At 34.8% G+C, this 17,800-nt stretch overlaps 2 protein-coding genes across 3 annotated transcripts; both read right to left on the bottom strand.

Moving 5' to 3' along the window:
* Positions 1-3,949: 3,949 nt before the first annotated feature.
* LOC102594697 (uncharacterized proline-rich protein-like) lies at positions 3,950-5,139 on the bottom strand. Its single transcript, XM_015313428.1, has one exon. The coding sequence runs from the start codon at positions 4,562-4,564 to the stop codon at positions 4,106-4,108; it is 459 nt and encodes a 152-aa protein (XP_015168914.1). The 5' UTR covers positions 4,565-5,139; the 3' UTR covers positions 3,950-4,105.
* A 1,983-nt stretch (positions 5,140-7,122) lies between these two features.
* Positions 7,123-16,936, bottom strand: LOC102593833 (transcription initiation factor TFIID subunit 12b-like). 2 transcript variants are annotated; one of them, XM_015313419.1, is made up of 9 exons: positions 16,118-16,936; positions 15,194-15,560; positions 13,833-14,058; positions 9,867-10,403; positions 9,521-9,595; positions 8,993-9,071; positions 7,979-8,043; positions 7,596-7,628; positions 7,123-7,515 (listed from the first exon to the last, which is right to left on the bottom strand). In XM_015313419.1, exons 4-9 carry the CDS (start codon positions 10,170-10,172, stop codon positions 7,354-7,356), a joined length of 720 nt encoding a protein of 239 aa, XP_015168905.1. In that variant the 5' UTR covers positions 10,173-10,403; positions 13,833-14,058; positions 15,194-15,560; positions 16,118-16,936; the 3' UTR covers positions 7,123-7,353. The 2 variants fall into 2 exon arrangements, with proteins under 2 accessions (XP_015168905.1, XP_015168904.1); XM_015313418.1 differs by lacking the exons at positions 13,833-14,058; positions 15,194-15,560; positions 16,118-16,936 and having other exon boundaries at positions 9,867-11,720.
* Between the last annotated feature and the right edge of the window lie 864 nt (positions 16,937-17,800).

The raw sequence follows: 17,800 nt of genomic DNA, 5'->3' as shown, positions 1-17,800 counted from the left end.
AGGATAAATAGAAGAAGATACCATCAATCTAGACGTAATGAATGAGATTCTTTTAGTTTTAAACAAACGTCTTAGGTTTTAATCCTATGAATGAAATAATACTCATGACTATTTATATTTTGACCTTATTTAAAGAAGTTCCAAAAAAAAAAAATTAGCGGCCAAAACTTGACATCGTCTTATTAGAAATCATGATGGATCATAAAATATTGACAACTAATCCTTATAAATTATCAAAATTTGACCACAAATTCGACGAACGATAAAATAGCTATGTTATGGCCATATTGGTGCTCAAACAATTACCATTACTTTTGGAGTCAAACACTATTATTTATATATATATTTTTAAAAATAATTCGCACAAATATATTAATTAAGCAATTTTTGGATCAAAATTAATTTAGCATTGATTTAATTTTTTTTGAATACGCTACTATTGACGATCGCCATAATTTACCGTATAATGGAAACATGCACCACAACTTAACAGAACGTGTTTAATTTTCCTCGTCAAATTGCAAAATCATTGAAAAATATTCCACAAAAAAGGAGAAAGAAACAAAAAAAAATGCAGAAAAAAAGAATAGAAAGGCCAGTTGTTGAGCTGAGGAAGAAAAAAAAGAAGTCTTAAATTGGAACGTCATGAATTGTGACGTATGAGTTGATTTTTAAATTATGTAATATAATTGTCCATTTTCAAGCTGGTAAATCCCTATCAAGATTAGTTTAAGAAATTAGACACTAAAGTCTTTCAAGTTCTAGAATGGGCAACAATGCCACATCATGAAGATTTGCTCACAATCTATTTTTCTTAAATTATTATGGAGGTGTGCACCTCAACGAATTTCGTAGAATATCTAGTGTCTCCTATCAACAACATGTATCAGGTAATTCTGTTCATCAAAATTAGAACATATGTATTTAAATTGTAATATTAACTTGACACACCCTCTAAGAAGTATAACAAATTATATTTTTTTTACTACATCACTTTTTAAATATAATAAATTTAATATTATTTTGCAAAATGCATAGAGTAAATGATTATACTTAATAATAAAGATAAATCAAGAACTAAATCATAAATTACCTCTTGATTTTTCAAATCGGACAAATAAACATAAACATATATTTTAACAGAGTGAACAAGTAAAGATAAACGAAGGAAGCAACAAGTTTTTCTTTCAAGCGACATAACTAGTTCAATGTACTCATTACCGCTTAAACCCTAAGATTTACATTAATTGAACATGTTTTATTAATAAAAATAGGACGGAGTATTGAAATGGGACTCTTATCAATATGTACAATTCCGTCAAACTTATTAATTAATTTGGTCAAAATATATACACTGATTTTATTTTTATATATATATATATATATATATATATATATATCTTTGGTACGATACTGACATGAATTGGACCTAAATGGAGAAATAAAGTCATAGAACCAATCTCAACTTGTTTGAGACAATTGTTGTATATAATACTAACATGTATATTGCAATTTGTATAATATAAAACACGTTTACAGATCCAGAAAGAACAATAAGATGCACCCACGAACCTACGTGCATAAAAGGAAAGAGAGAAAACGACGACGACAACAACATACCTAGTGTAATCCCATAAGTGGGGTCAGAAGAGGGTAAAATGTACGAAGGCCTTACCCTCACCTTTGTGGGGCAGATAGGTTATTTCGGATAGACCTCCGGCTTAAAGAAAGAGGGAAAATGACAATCCTTCATATTATCATGTCAAAAAGAAACATGCTCACACCAAAGAGGAACATATTTTCAGACTAAAGATAACATTTTTTCAGTGGTCCTAGACTTGCAACTCTTCTTTTTCAATGACCGTGGTGTCCGGGCCAGCTTTTGCGCACCTCGACTAATTCCACAAGATACCATATATATAGATATATATATATATATATATATATATCTTTGGTACGATACTGACATGAATTGGACCTAAATGGAGAAATAAAGTCATAGAACCAATCTCAACTTGTTTGAGACAATTGTTGTATATAATACTAACATGTATATTGCAATTTGTATAATATAAAACACGTTTACAGATCCAGAAAGAACAATAAGATGCACCCACGAACCTACGTGCATAAAAGGAAAGAGAGAAAACGACGACGACAACAACATACCTAGTGTAATCCCATAAGTGGGGTCAGAAGAGGGTAAAATGTACGAAGGCCTTACCCTCACCTTTGTGGGGCAGATAGGTTATTTCGGATAGACCTCCGGCTTAAAGAAAGAGGGAAAATGACAATCCTTCATATTATCATGTCAAAAAGAAACATGCTCACACCAAAGAGGAACATATTTTCAGACTAAAGATAACATTTTTTCAGTGGTCCTAGACTTGCAACTCTTCTTTTTCAATGACCGTGGTGTCCGGGCCAGCTTTTGCGCACCTCGACTAATTCCACAAGATACCAACCACCTCCTACCAGCAACAAGTACCAAGTACCAGGCAACTATGTCCACAAAGACAAGAACAAAAGGGAAGAATCACCTAAACTGAGTTTTGAACCCGAAACCTCAGGGTACTCAACCTCGCAACTCATGTTTTTGGACGTTCAACGTAAGAAATATGTTTTTACCGTGTAGATATTACAATGCAATAAAGCAACATTATTCAAGAATCAAGGTAGATATTATTTTGCAAGTGGATTAGCGAGTTTTCATATCAGATACAACAGTTAGATTATACCAACAGTTAACAGAGTTTTACAGTGTTTAACCTCTACATTAGAAATCATATTTCAGTTTCGACGATGACAGGTCATGCCTTCATCAACAGTATGCTCGTTTCCTTACATCATTCAATACTCACCGGGCAGAGAAGACGTAACATTATGTTCTCCAGAACAAATCCAAGACAGTTCCATAAAATTGACAAACGAAGCGAGATATCATTCTTACAACTTTGAGACCTGCAATACCAAAAAAACAGGAGTCATGAAGAGTTGGCATTCCTATAGAAACACAACAAGGAAGCACAAGCAGTAACTAAGGTATTTTTGCTGTTAGACAGAACTTCAAATCACTTTTTAGCAGCCGCGAACAAATAGCAAGTTAATTCTACTACAAACCAAGCAACTCCCATCATCAAGAAGTAGTTTTGCATTCAATTGAAGTCTGAATATCTATTTAGTCCCCATTCTTTGGAATGTCCAGTGGATTAGTCAAGATACGTGCAACTAGGTCCAAACACCACATCATATTTAATAATTTAAGGAAAAAGGTTCCCTTCATCTACATTAACCGTTACTTGAATTAGTTAGTTTCTTCTAAACTAGTAAAAATGGTAAGATCATTTAAATGCAAAAGAGAGTGAAAATTCACATAGCACCATGAATTTTCACTACTAATCTTTTTCTATGTCTTAATTGAATTGTTATGCTTGATCGAGACCTACAGATGATCTTAATCGAGCACTTCAAACTCATTCTTACACATACGAGCAACTACAAACAAAGCATTCTAAGTCTGCACGTTCATCTGTATTTCTCAACATGCACTGCAAAAGTACATTCTTTAGAATTCACTATCACCGAAAAGGATAAAGCTTTCCAGCAGGACAGTATATTTCAGCTAAAGAGCAGACCAACCCTAAAAACAAACATATGCTGAATATTCCAGCAAAAAGGGACTCATCATACATAGCTTTTGACAAAAGCTGTTGGCAGCTTCAGACTACCGGAATGTTCAATTTTGTCGATCCACCCATTGAATAAACGCTCACTTAAAGCAGCAGCACAATTACAAAGAAAATAGATTTCGAAATTATGGAACACATAAAAATCATAAATCATTCACACCAGTAATACATGATACATTGATACTCATTCATAATAAACGAAAAACGTAATATTAACAGGAACAGCTGAAGATAAATATGAATATTGATCAAGAATTACCAAATTTACAGTAGCCACCAATGCAAATGCAGAAATCTACATTTCAGATGAACCCAATGCTTCTAATTCGTCAATTGCGTGTTCATTGCCATTCGCGCTCTCATAAAAATCTGAATTAATTAGACTAACTAATATACATCCATATTCAAATGATCATTCAAAATCTACTACCAGCCTTCAACAATTGTCTTCTCTTTATTAGCAAGAACGCCACCACACACACCTGCAACATCCCAGCAACACCCACAAACACTAACCCCAGTTTCTTCCCCAAATTTGGCTTCTTTTTCTTTGCTAGTTGATGCGATTTCTCATAAGAGTTATGGTGTTTTTTATCATGATTAGAGTGTTTACTCTCCGAGGTAGTCATTTCCGGAGCAGAATGAACAGATTTTGTTGGTGGTGGAGAATGGTGTTTTTGCTGGGATGGCGGAGGAGGCCGCGGTGATGGTGGTGGAGGCGGCGGCGGAGGAGGTGGAGGTGGAGGTGGAGGTGGAGATTCCTTAGACGGCGGAGGAGGAGGAGGAGGACTCACATTTTGCTGAGATTGCACGGCAAGAGCAAGGAAGCAAAAGCAAACACCCAAAAAAGTTAAGATCAACAATGACGGATCCATACATGGGCAAATCAATCACTAAACCTCAATTCAAAGCTAATTTGGTGTCAACTATATGAATCTTCAATACCTATTTACCTTCATTTGAACCCCTTTCATCCAAATCAACTCCCCAAATCCTCCTGACATCTGGGTTTTTCCCCCAATTAAGCAAAATCTTCACCACATTTAACAATTAGGCATAACAAGCTAGGGTTCATCAATTTGCAAAATAAATGGCACCCACCAATTGTCTCTCTGATCTTGAGGAATCAACTAAATGGGGCGCAAATGTAACGATCCCAAAATGTTGATGTCTTCCAGAAATTCGAAAGTATTAAAGAGGAATTGTTGAAGATGATGATGCCCCCAAGAACTAGGGCATCATGTATTGGTGTCCGAGTGATTATGCAGGGAAACGGGTCGGATATGGGAGTTGAAATCGGGTCATAAATTGGGTTTCACCCCTGTTTCTGAGAAATGGAGGAAACAGAAATGGGGACGAAGAAGGTAAGAGAGAGAAGTGGCTGATAGAGAGAGAAATGGAACGGTTTAATGGTGGGTCTAATTTGGTAAATTAATTCCATGACCAAAAATAAAAATGCAACATCATTTCACATTTTGGACCCATTATCGGAAGTCTCGGATTTGAGCTAATAATTTAGTTAGAAGCATCGCTTTTATAATTGATAACGCAATAATAAAGTAAGAAATCTTGCTAAAGCTAGAAAAAAACACAAAAATTTCCTATTGAACGAGGTTATCACTTTTAATCCTATCAGATTTTAATATGAATAGCAAACATCGAGTAAAAAACCATCCGAAAGAAAAGAAGAAGAAGTAAGACTCATTTACATGTTTGTGTTTTTGGATTTGATTTTTGGTACTCACTTAAGTTTTATAAATCAATAATGTAAAAGATAAACTTCTTCATCTTAATTGAGATAGTTTAATTTGACATGAATTTTAATTAAAAAATATTTGTAGAAATTTGTGGTCTAAAATAAGTTATAGATGATAGCGTAACTATAAATCATTTCATTAGGATTAAAATGAACATTTCAAAATTAAATTATTACTAAATATAGAATATATTTTTTTAGACTGATAGTAAAAAAAAGAGTTATTAATTGGGATAAAGTGAGTATTAGTTAGAGATAACTTAACCAAACAAGGGAGTAAAATCTATTTGAATGGTTGTTTTATGCATTAGGTTAAAAGTCACAAATATCCTATACACTATGATATTCAAGTTCTATTTTTATTTTTTATTTTTTATTTGATTTTTCGTTATTAAGATTAATTTAAATACGTGTTGCATAAGATCTATTAGAGGACTAAATATTTCCTAACATGATTTTTTTTTTTTATGTACGTAAGGTTCGAAATCAATTAAAAGTGAAGAGATTATAATAATTCCACCATAATTTTTAATGATATTTCAAGTCTAGTGTATTCTTCAAAGAGCTTCAAAAAAGAAAAAGGCAACTCAAAGTTTGGAATGTTTATTGTGAATGATAACAGGTTAAATTTTTTGTAACATTGAATCTTCATGTAATATAATTTAGTTTGTCGGTTGAAAGAAGAAAATGTATTTTTCTCATTTGTTTTCTTTTTATGGGATTATATTTTATAAGAAGAAAAATTGTCTTTACGAGGACGCCCGACCATCTTACTGACAAGCAAATATTAAGACTTGGAAAAAAAATCATATACTAATGGTATTATATTATATAGTCTATATCCAAAGAAATGTAAAGCCATGAAGTGAACATGGCTTGCAAATGGGACTCCAATATTAAATGCCCATCCTATATATAATATATATATATACACACACCTCATTGAAAGTTATTTTTAAATTTATCGAACATTATTAAAAGCTAAAAATAACTAAAGAGCATATTTGACTAACTTTTAAGTTAATTCAAACAGACTCTTAGTAAACCCAGTAAAGGATTGGCCCAACACAGACCCGATAAAGTGGCGAGAAAGGGCTAGGCCGGATAAGTCTGGGCTTGATAGATCGGCCCAGTCACAAGCATAAGGATTAAGGTGGAAGCTAAGCCCTAAATGAGGCTCCTTAAATGTTCTTGTAATGCATAAATATGGTGGGTTTTCAAGATGAGATGAAAAATGATTTTTGGAAGTGAAATTGTGTTTGGATATGCATTTTATGTTGAAGTTTTGCGAGTCGAAGACTTCAAAAGCTTGAAAAACTATTTTAAACTACTTTTTGAAACTTGAAAAATTCATTTTCAAAAACTGCTCAAAAGTTGGTCAACTTTTTATGACCAAACAATGTATTCAAAATGTTTTTGAAAAAGAAAGTGAAAAACTTATGGCCAAACAGGAGCTTAGCCATATGATTTGAGGAGGTGGCAAAAGGAATGACAAAAATGGTAAAATGGGAGAACAATCACGCAATAACACAACAACAAAAAAAACCACTATAGTCCCAAAAACGGGATCTGGGGAGGATAGAGTATACACAGACCTTACCACTACCACTAGTAGGTGGAGAGGTTGTTTCGAGAGCAGCTAACAGAACAATACAGAAGTAAAGAGGACATAGAAAATAATAAGGAAAACTTAACATAACATACCAAAGAGGGGCAGCAACCATAACCAACAAAAGGTCATGAAAATTCACAGCAGACTTATGTTTATGTTGAGGTCATGAAAATTCACAACAAACTTATGTTTACGTTCTTCAGTCGACAAGCAAACTATAGTTGAACAAGGTTTTATTACAGTAAAGCAAGGGGTATACCAATCTCCAGGGGACATCACATCTTGTTATAGTTGAACTATATTTCACCATTAGATGGTGAAGCCAATTCCTCTGAACTTGGTGGTCCAATTATGTCAGTCGAACCAACCTGGTCACCCAGCCCTGGACTGACGGTCTCCTTAGCGCTGCTGCTTGTACTTGTTTCAGCTTGTGGTGAAGCCTCCATCATGGCAGGTATCTGAGTCAAGCACCAAGACCATGAGTTATACACCTAAAATAAATGCAGGTAGTATTATCACGAAAGGACTCCCAACTCACCATTTCCAAACGCTCTTTGCAGAGATCACCGGACTGCACAAAGTTTAGAAACATATTGTCATTAATTATAACAGCCTGAATTTCCACTCAGCTTAAAGTTACTACAATCATTGACCAGAAAGAGATCAAGAAGACTTATAACGCGACGAGTGCACTGTAATCAGAAACTAAAATTTACAATAAACAAGACCTGGGCAAAAAGCTGAGTATTGAACCTTTCTTTTCCTTTTTCAAGAAATATGTTATCGAGTACTTTCAGTATTCAGAGGCCATGGATCATAATTAACTATTCATCATAACTCAAAGAACTCCTCAATTATTTGCAGATATAACAATAGACCAGTATACCACCCATGAAAGTTAAGAGAGGAAGAAGAGCTTACATGTTCAGGATGGTGTTTCTTATCCTCACTTGAAAAACCTGGAACAGTCAAATTCCAATCTTTCTCTGTAAAAAACATCATAGTTAACTTAGACCAATACCACATTTTTTGTTCTTTCTAAATCAAATTATGTTATAAAACATCTTAAGCAATGATAGACCAAATGTAAGCATTCCCAGGAATTACTGCATTGATGAGATCATGAGCAGCCTTTCCGTCAAAAATAGCAAATCAACTGCATTAGGCAAAGCAGAAAGAACAGCCTACCAAAATTTTACCAGGAGTTGATGTGTTGGAACAAGATAGAGTTGCGTTGTACATGTTCTAAACAACTGAGGAAGTAAATCTATTCACGAAAAGGTAAACCATTATATATACTGCATACAATGACAGTGTCACTCTCTCAGATGCAACTAGGACAATACAGATACTCAACTTTTTAACTAAGTCAGGACTCAGGTCACACCTAACTTCAGAGCCACTCCTGACGACTAAAGAGAAAGCTTAGCTATTCAAACTGTTTTCATCATATATTCGCCAGCAACTCTTGAAGCATACATTATAAGGTGGTGGAATACAAATTCTACTAGTTGGCTGTGCACATAAGTAGCTTAAAAGCTCAAAGAGCTGAAGACATTAAACTGTGGAGACTGATGGAACACCGTACAGAAATGAAAACAAAGTTTGGTCCCAGTTTGTGTCAATAGGAGTAAGGTGCCAAATTTTGTGACTCTAATTACATTCCAGATAGAAACCTGTGTACAAGCTAAATGCAGAGGATCTCTCCATATAATTATGTAAAAAACACATTCATTAACAGAAAGCAATTAAAACGATCTTATTATGAAAATATACACAACAACTAGGACCATTAATTTCTATAATTTTATCATCTTTGATAAAGTATGAAATGACTTATCTTACATTCTAAAAAATTGATAAATAGCTTGTTTTTTTCTGAAAAAACAAAACACAGTAAGCAAGTTTGCATATTTTGCAGTTGCTGGCACAAACCTAAATGTAACAATATATCTTTGGACTCCAGAGTCGAAGATTTCCGATGCTTTGCCAAATTGCAAGCAAAAGTAGTAACCTATAAAGAGGAATGGAACATGAAACTTAGCAAAGAAAATGACAAACAATCAATGTTTCTCCAGAAAGTATTTCAAAAGGAAACTCTTCTTAAAAAAGGTTCCTTGTCATGCCTTTGATATTTTTTTTGGCATTACAACTCAAAAATGGGAAAAGAGGGGGGTCTTTTATTATTATTTTTAAAATTGTTAGTTTAAATTTGAGTGAGGGGTAAGTGTGAAAGGAAGAATCCAGAATCAGCATATGATGACCCTTCAAGAAAAAATCCTCTTTACTGGCTATGTCAATGTATTCAACCACAGTTTTTAAAGCTAACAATCTTAGAACTTGAACCGAAAAGAATGAGAAAGGCAGCATGCAAAACATGAAACCCGCAGTCTCCCAACCTCCTGGTCCAATCCTAACAAAAAAGCTAGCGATAACAAGGAACAAATCATTTCTATGCCTCACCGAATCAATAAAGTCATCAGCGATCTCTAAAAGAAGCTGTTCAACTTCAGGATCAACTTTTCCCTGTGGATCCACCTGAAACATTATCATAATATGTGGAAAGATGTTAAAAAGTTGCAGTATTAATAACCACAAAACCTATATATAGAACTTAACTGTTTTTACAAGTATGCTATTTTTTTTCCTTGAGCCGAGGGTCTATCGAAAACAGCCTTTTCACATATTTTGTGCACCAATTTTAATTGATTGTGAAAATTAAAAAAAAAAAAATTGATTCCAACGATTGGCTTGAGTAACCACCAAGGAAAATAGAAAGCTTTGGAGATTAACAAGGTGAAGGGAAAACCTGTGAAACTAAATCCTGAATCTTTCTCTTCCCAAGAAACTGATTGCTTGCTTCAGTCCCCAGGCTTGAACTACTCCCAGGAGTTGTTGTCCCAGATCCAGTGGCATCTGGTTCTGATCCAGTCAAACTCAGAGAATTGTGGTCACTAGGGAAATCCATTGCTGGAGAAGATTGCTGCTGATGCAAAACCTGCTGAGGTTGTTGTTGTTGCTGTTGGAGCTGCTGATTCTGATGCATCTGGGGATGCCCCAATTGCTGTTGTGGCGGCTGTGCAGTTTGCGATAACTCTTCTGGGTTTAAAAGCATTGATTTTTGAAGCAAGTGTTGAAGTGAAGCTAATTATTTCTGTATAAGCATTCGATGCTGCCTCTGCTGTTGAAGACGGTAAGAGGGGAAATTCGGAGAAGAAATGGTAGGCATTTGCTTCAACCACTTAAGTTGTGACGAAGTATTCAGAATCTTAATTTTATTTCCCATTTTGGTTCAAAGGCAAACCTAGGTTTCACACATGATGTCCTTCTGTAGTAAGTTACAACACTAAAGTGAGCAGAAAAAACCAAATTACTATAAAACGGAATAGAGAACGCGACATTGACTACCGCTTAGACATTAAATTCAACAAGTTTATACGCAACCTGCCCAAGAGGAGAAAGCAAAATTGAACAAGTGAAGATAATCACATAATAAAGACAGCTTTAAATGACTCTCAGTTTCAACACATATACAAAACCATGCAGACATAACTTTAATCACAATCACACACAAACATTTTTGTTCTAGAGCTATATTTCAATGTATAGCTTACATGACACTAAGGGTTGAGATTTAACAAGAAAACTCAAAGGTATACATATGGACCTAAATGCAACAATTGCAATGTCCTTCAGTTGATCTATTTTTTATTAAAAGGGGATTTACAGTTGGGATAGTTACCAATATATACTATTTGGCCATCTAATTTACCATACATGACCAAAATATACACTATAGGTATGTACAATATTTAGTATTAAGTATACACTACATATACATTGTATACATATTTTGTAAACTAGATGGCCCAAAGGTATTGGGCAGTAATTTTTCCTTTATAGTTCTCAGGCATATTTATTTTCCAAGGATAATCAGCACATGCAAAGTAAGTCTAAGAGCTCATTTGTTTGCACTTAATGGAGGTCTAAATTTGAATGGTTCAAACCTTAGGCCATTAAATGCATTTGTTTACATTAAGATTTAAACATTTATTTGTTCGGAATTGGTCTAAATCATTAAAACCTTGAACAAAGTGTAATATTATTCACTACCACTTTGTCGACAACCGCCCACCTCTACCATCACCATCACCACGGTCAACCACACCCACCGTCGCCAACCATCAACCACCTTTGTCATCAACTACCACTGTCAACCACTATTGTAAGTCGCTACCACACCTACCACCTCCATCATTATAATTAATATCTATTGAAACTACCACTATTGGTCACTACCACCACTCTGGACAATTCCTACTACCAACCACCTCCACAATTACAACTAACACCTCCGCCAACTACCACCAACACTAACACCATCATCAACCACCACACATTCTTCCGCTACCACCAACACCACCAACTACTAACATCAACCAACTCTACTATCACAATCATCATCACCACCACCATCGCACCAACCACTACAACACCAGCCACCTTCACCATCATAACTATCACCACCACCATTACTAGCCACTAGTAACAACCATCACCATCATCACCACCACTGCAAACCAGTTACACCATTACTAGCGAACATAAATGTTTCATTTTTTATCAACTAATGATTTTATTTTATATATTTTTTCTAATATTTAATAACTTTTTTATTTGAATTGTATATTAATTATATTTTAAAATAACTAAATTATGCGTATACAGATGTTAAAAAACAAACAACCTTAATCACTCTAATGCGCATTCAGATTCAAATGTCTTAATCTTAATGCAAAAAATGGGGCCTAAGATATTAGGACATGTAATTGCACTTTATTCTTCGGATTCCCCTTGTCTGTACCAGTTCTGAGATGATTGTTTGACATCTGGGAAATGCCTCCGAAGGAACACGTAATAACACTTGATTTCTAATCGTATTTAATATTTGATTGTGTAAGAGGTATACTTTTCCATCATCTTTATTGATCCCAAAATAGTTGAACATGAAATGATAAAAGATAAGTCCAATTAATGAAGCATTTTCGTGCTGCAAGTTTTTTAACTTTAAACACCAAAAATAATTCTCTAGCTTCTTCTTCTTATTGATGGTGATGATTCTAATCATCTACAAGATAATCGAACATGCAAATGAATAACTGCTTCAAGTTCTTTAACTTCAAGCACCAAACAGAGTTCTCTAACTTCCTTTTTATGGTTCAGGTCTGCTTGGCACACCTCAATAATTCACTGGGAAACTTGCTAGTCCTGACAATCTAGGTTCCAAGTAAACCTGTCCACCTAGGATAGGGCAAGAGGGCGCAAACTCATGTTATTATTTTATAGAAACGAAATCAAGACTTCTACTCATCTCATCCAGCAGGAACCACTTATAAAGCATCTTGTCCCTACCAGAAAGCTTCACATCCATTAGGAGGCACTCGCGTCATATCTTTTGGAATAGCTAACTTCTATCAAATCTTAATCAATGATTTTTAAGGAGAGTAAGACCTAGTTTCAAATTGTTATCATTGAATCAACAAGAAAGATAATAAAATTACAGTGAGAACGGTTATTTAAGAACCGCTTTATGAAGCTTCTTGCCCCTACCAAAAAGCTTCACATCCGTTAAGAGGCACTCGCGTCATATCTCTTGGAATAGCTAACTTCTATCAAATCTTAGTCAATGATCTTTAAAAAGAATCGAACCTAGTTTCAAATAGTTAATCATTGAATCTACAGGAAAGACAATAAAATTACAGTGAGAATAGTTTTTTAAGAACCACTTTATGAAGCTTTGTGCCCCTACCAGAAAGCTTTACATCCATTAGGAGGCACTTGTGCCATATACCTTGGAATAGCTAACTTCAATTGAATCTTAACCAATTATCTTTAAGACAGAGTCAGGCCTAGTTTCAAATTGTTAATCATTGAATCAAGAAGAAAGAAAATAAAATTACAGTAAGAACGGTTTTTTCCCTTTAGTAGATCTACTAAAGTAGCAAAGTAAATGGGTGCCATAGAAAAATGCTTGACCTCCTGCAACAGAAGAAGACCTAATAGGAGATTTTATGGCAATTAGCCTGTAGCACTAAATAACAGGTAGCATTAGGGTACCTATTTGCGTCTGGTGGGCTATTTGGAGAGAGAAATCTCAGGTGCATTAGAATATTACTAACACTATTCCGAAGGTTAAAGAAAATTGCATTAACATGTTTTTATGTGTATAGAAGAAGTAGAACAATTGGTAGATTTCCTAGGATCTATATAATTATGGAAATAGCTTGTAATTTTTTGGAGGTTGCCAACATACCCTTAATGCTGAAGAATACAACTTTACCTTTATCCAAAAAAAAAAAAAGGTAGCACTAGGCATCCCGAGTTGAAAGGAGGAAGCCAATGATTGAAGGAATTTCAAGCTGATTTTAAGACATATACCTGCAATAATCTAGTTCAGTTCGTACAGGACTCTTCTCAACGAAAAATACCTCATGTGATAGGAAATTCCCAAAGGAACAAAACATCAATGGATTTTCTTCCGTTTGATGGCTTTAACCACTAATTAAATTCATGACCTGATTAAGTTGTAAAACAAAGCTATGACAACGTCTTTGGAGGGTGCTACCTCACCTCAAATATGAAAACAAATACACTAAATAGCCTAAGGAAGTCATATCTATGCCGGCCACGGTGTGGTGAAAAAATCAGTAGAAAAAATGACAGTCAGATTTTTTAGTCAATTACATATAAAGCTGGAGATATTAAAATTTGTCACCTGACTGATGATGAGGGAATTTGCTGAGACAACTTCTTCCTTAGTTGACCTTTGTTCATCCTTTGTTGGGCATATGCAAGGGCCCGATGCACTCTCAGTTGAGAGCTCAAATTGTGAGATCCCATTATTCCCAGTTTCCCATTGCCTGCATCCCTGAAAAGACTGTCCATGGAAATTCCCTCGATGAAACTGAGAAGACTGCATCAATCCTGCCATCATGGCGTGCCTAAAACAAAAAATTGTTACATAATCAATTACTGTCTCAGTTGCAATTTATATGACAAAATTCCTATTTGGGGACATTGCAAAATGTTCCGTTCTATTTCAATATAGCTTAATCCACTGGACTTTTGAGATTTCAAATTTTGATGTGATTCCTGCTTTGATAACATTCCTTTTTAGCCAAGGGTCTCTATCGAAAACAGCCTCCCTACCCCACAAAGGTAGGGGTAATGTATGCGTACATTCTACCCTCCCCAGACCCTACTTGTGGGATATTACACTGGGTATGTTGTTGTTGTAAATTCTGATGTGATTTTTTCTCTATTAAACTAACTTTTCAACAATCACGTTAGAGCTTTCTTCTATTGCCACTAATATAATCTAAAGTCAAATTATCATGTTGAACTACTCCATTCCTAACCAAATATTGTCATATGAACACAAATATGGAATGTATTTTTTCTTTAAAACAAAAAAAAAAAGCATTTTCTATCCAAACAGTGCCTTAGATAGTCAGAAGTGAATATGAGAAGAAGAACAACAACAAACACAACAACATACCAAGTGAAATCCCACAAGTGACGTCTGGGGAGGGTAGAGTGTAGAGTGTATGTAGGCTTTACCATTACCTCGTGGAGGTAGAGAGGTTGTTTCCGGTTGACTCATGGCTCAAGTGCAGCAATTTCAGGTATAAAGAAGAAAACAGTGACGAAAAACATAACAACTAATAAGAATCCTACAAAAAAAGAACATGAACAACAACAAAATAGTGCAGTAGGCGGAACACAATAAGCAAATGAATATGCATATCAAAAACTACAACTATAAGAATACCAATAAGCTTGAACCATCGAAAGCACAACAGTTCACTAGCTAATAATCTTCTACCCTAATAGGCGGTCTCCATTCCCTCTCCCTCTTATCTAAGGTCAGAAGCTGCATCATGTCGTGTCTAATCACTTTTCCTTAATACTTTTTTCGGCCTACCTCTAGCTCTACCTCTCCTTCGTGACTACTACATCCAACCCCTCCGCATCTCCGCTGACGAATATGAGAAGAGACTTTAGAAATTCAAATTTTAATTTGTTACTGTACATAGGAATCATACGAGTGCTGAAGTGAAGGTAAGTATTCGTTACCGAAATCCAAAAGTTGGAATTGCAAATTAAACTGGGCAGTGCCTGCAACAAGCCTATCCAGACAACAGAGGCAGCTTGACAGTTTGTCCTATTATGCTGATCAAGTTGAATTCCTGATTCAAATCAAAGAGTTATTGATTCAAGCTTTTCTCAATCAATTGCCGACAGAGAAAATCTTTTCAAAGAGTCTATGTAGTTGTATTTTGTTGAAAAAGCTTTGATAAGAACTTTAAAAGCTCTCCAGAAAAGAAATTAAGAGATCCCATTATTCCCAGTTTCCCATTGCCTACATCCCTGAAAAGACTGTCCATGGAAATTCCCTCGATGACACAGAGAAGACTGCGTCAATCCTGCCATCATGGTGTGCCTAAAACAAAAATTTGTTACATAATTGGTTACTGTCAGTTGCAATTCATATGACACAAGTCCTATTTGGGGACATTGCAAAATGTTCTGTTCTATTTCAATACAGCTAAATCCAGTGAACTTTTGAGATTTCAAATTTTGATGTGATTCCTGCTTTGATAACATTCCTTTTGAGCCGAGGGTCTCTATCAAAAACAACCTCCCTACCTCACAAAGGTAGGGGTAATGTATGCGTACATCCTACCCTCCCCAGACCCTACTTGTGGGATATTACACTAGGTATGTTGTTGTTGTTGTAAATTCTGATGTGATGTTTTCTCTATTAAACAACTTCTCAACAATCACGTTAGAGCGTTCTTTTATTCCCGCTAATATAATCTAAAGTCAAATAAACATGTTGAACTACTCCATTCCTAACCAAATATTGTCATATGAAAACGAATATGGAATGTATTTTTTCTTTAAAACAAAAAAAGGCATCTTCTATCCAAACAGGGCCTTAAATCGTCAGAAGTGAATATGAGAAGAAGAAGAACAACAACAACAAAAACAACATACCAAGTGAAATCCCACAAGTGACGCCTGGGGAGGATAGAGTGTATGCAGGCCTTACCACTCCCTCGTGGAGGTAGAGAGGTTGTTTCCGATTGACTCTTGGCTCACTTGCAGCAATTTCAGGTATAAAGAAGAAGAAAACAGTGACAAAAAACATAACAACTAATAAGAAAAACAGTGCAAAGCCTACAAGAAAAGAATATGAACAACAACAAAATAGTGCAGTAGCCAAAACACAATAAACAAAATGAATATACATATCAAAAACTACAACTACAAGAATACCAATAAGCTTGAACCCTCGAAAGCACAATTCTTCACTTGCTAATAATCTTCTACCCTAATAGGCGGCTCTTATCTAAGGTCAAAAGCTGCACCATGTCTTGTCTAATCACTTTCTCTAATACCTTTTCGGCCTATCTCTATCTCGTGACTACTACATCCAACATCTCCGCATCTCCGCTAATGAATATGCGAAGAGTTTTTAGAAATTCAAATTTTAATTTATTACTGTACACTTCTGAGGAATCATACAAGTGCTGAAGTGAAAGTAAGAAGACATTACCGAAATCCAGAAGTTGAAATTGCAAATTGAACTGGGCAGTGCCTGCAACAAGCTTGACCAGACAACAGAGACAGAGAAAATCCTGATTCAAATCAACAGGTTGTTGATTTCTCAATCAATTGCCGACAGGATCTTTTTTGTGGAGAGTCTTTGTAGTTGTGTTTCGTTGAAAAAGCTTTGATAAGAACTTTAAAAGTTCTGCAGAAAAGAAAATCCAGCATTTTTTCAAAAATAGCTTAATATCGATATGCTCAATATAATTGGAAATATTTTCTTGAAGAATGTTTTTCAACGAATATTTTATATTTATTTTTGTATTTGTAACCAAAAATTATTTATAAAAAATATTTATATATAATCTACACAAATATTATGGAATATGGTGCTATTTGTCGATTACCCACTTGACTATTTGTTTTTGTTTTTAAAAAAAAACTTTTGGTATTGAACAATTTAAGTAGTCTTAAATCTATGTTAAGTTTAAGATATACTTGACCAACAAAAAATTAGAAGTACACCCGTGCCATCAATGATCTTCTTAGTGATACATCACACCTTAACTAATTAAATGGAATAGAAATTCCTAAAAAAAAATTGTCCGGTCCGGCGGTTATCTACCCTAACCCAATTACATGAAATAAACACTCATAATAACACAAGGGTATAATAGGAAAGAAGTTTTTTGTAGAGTTTTAAATCAAACACAAAATTAAGTGAAAAGTAGTGAACCAAACACTTGACAAAAAATAATTCATGCACTACTAATCCCTGCATTACTAATCCATGCATTGGGACTATTTATGTCATTTTCTCCTATTTGTGGGGTGAAAATGAAGTGTTTTGGAAAGTTGGGAGAATACAATAAATATGAAATGTCATTAATGAAACTTATTCGTCATATTTTCACAAGAGAAGTGATTCATCTGATTTTTAAGAAATTTATTTTTCTATTTTAAAGAAAATTCATTTTTTCCGAGTTTTCATCCAATGTTTGATTCTGCATTGGATCACCAATTAATTTTGAATTGCACACAACAAGGCTCATTCTATGTGTGGTGCTCTCAACATGATTTTCTCGTTACTCAAAGATCAAATCTGATATCTCTTAATAAGAGCGGAGC

This window comes from Solanum tuberosum, unplaced genomic scaffold, assembly GCF_000226075.1.
Source record: "Solanum tuberosum cultivar DM 1-3 516 R44 unplaced genomic scaffold, SolTub_3.0 scf00246, whole genome shotgun sequence".
In the NCBI taxonomy this organism is placed as follows: domain Eukaryota; kingdom Viridiplantae; phylum Streptophyta; class Magnoliopsida; order Solanales; family Solanaceae; genus Solanum; species Solanum tuberosum.
Note: the sequence above shows the minus strand (reverse complement) of the source record. Positions and strands in the feature narration are given on the sequence as shown.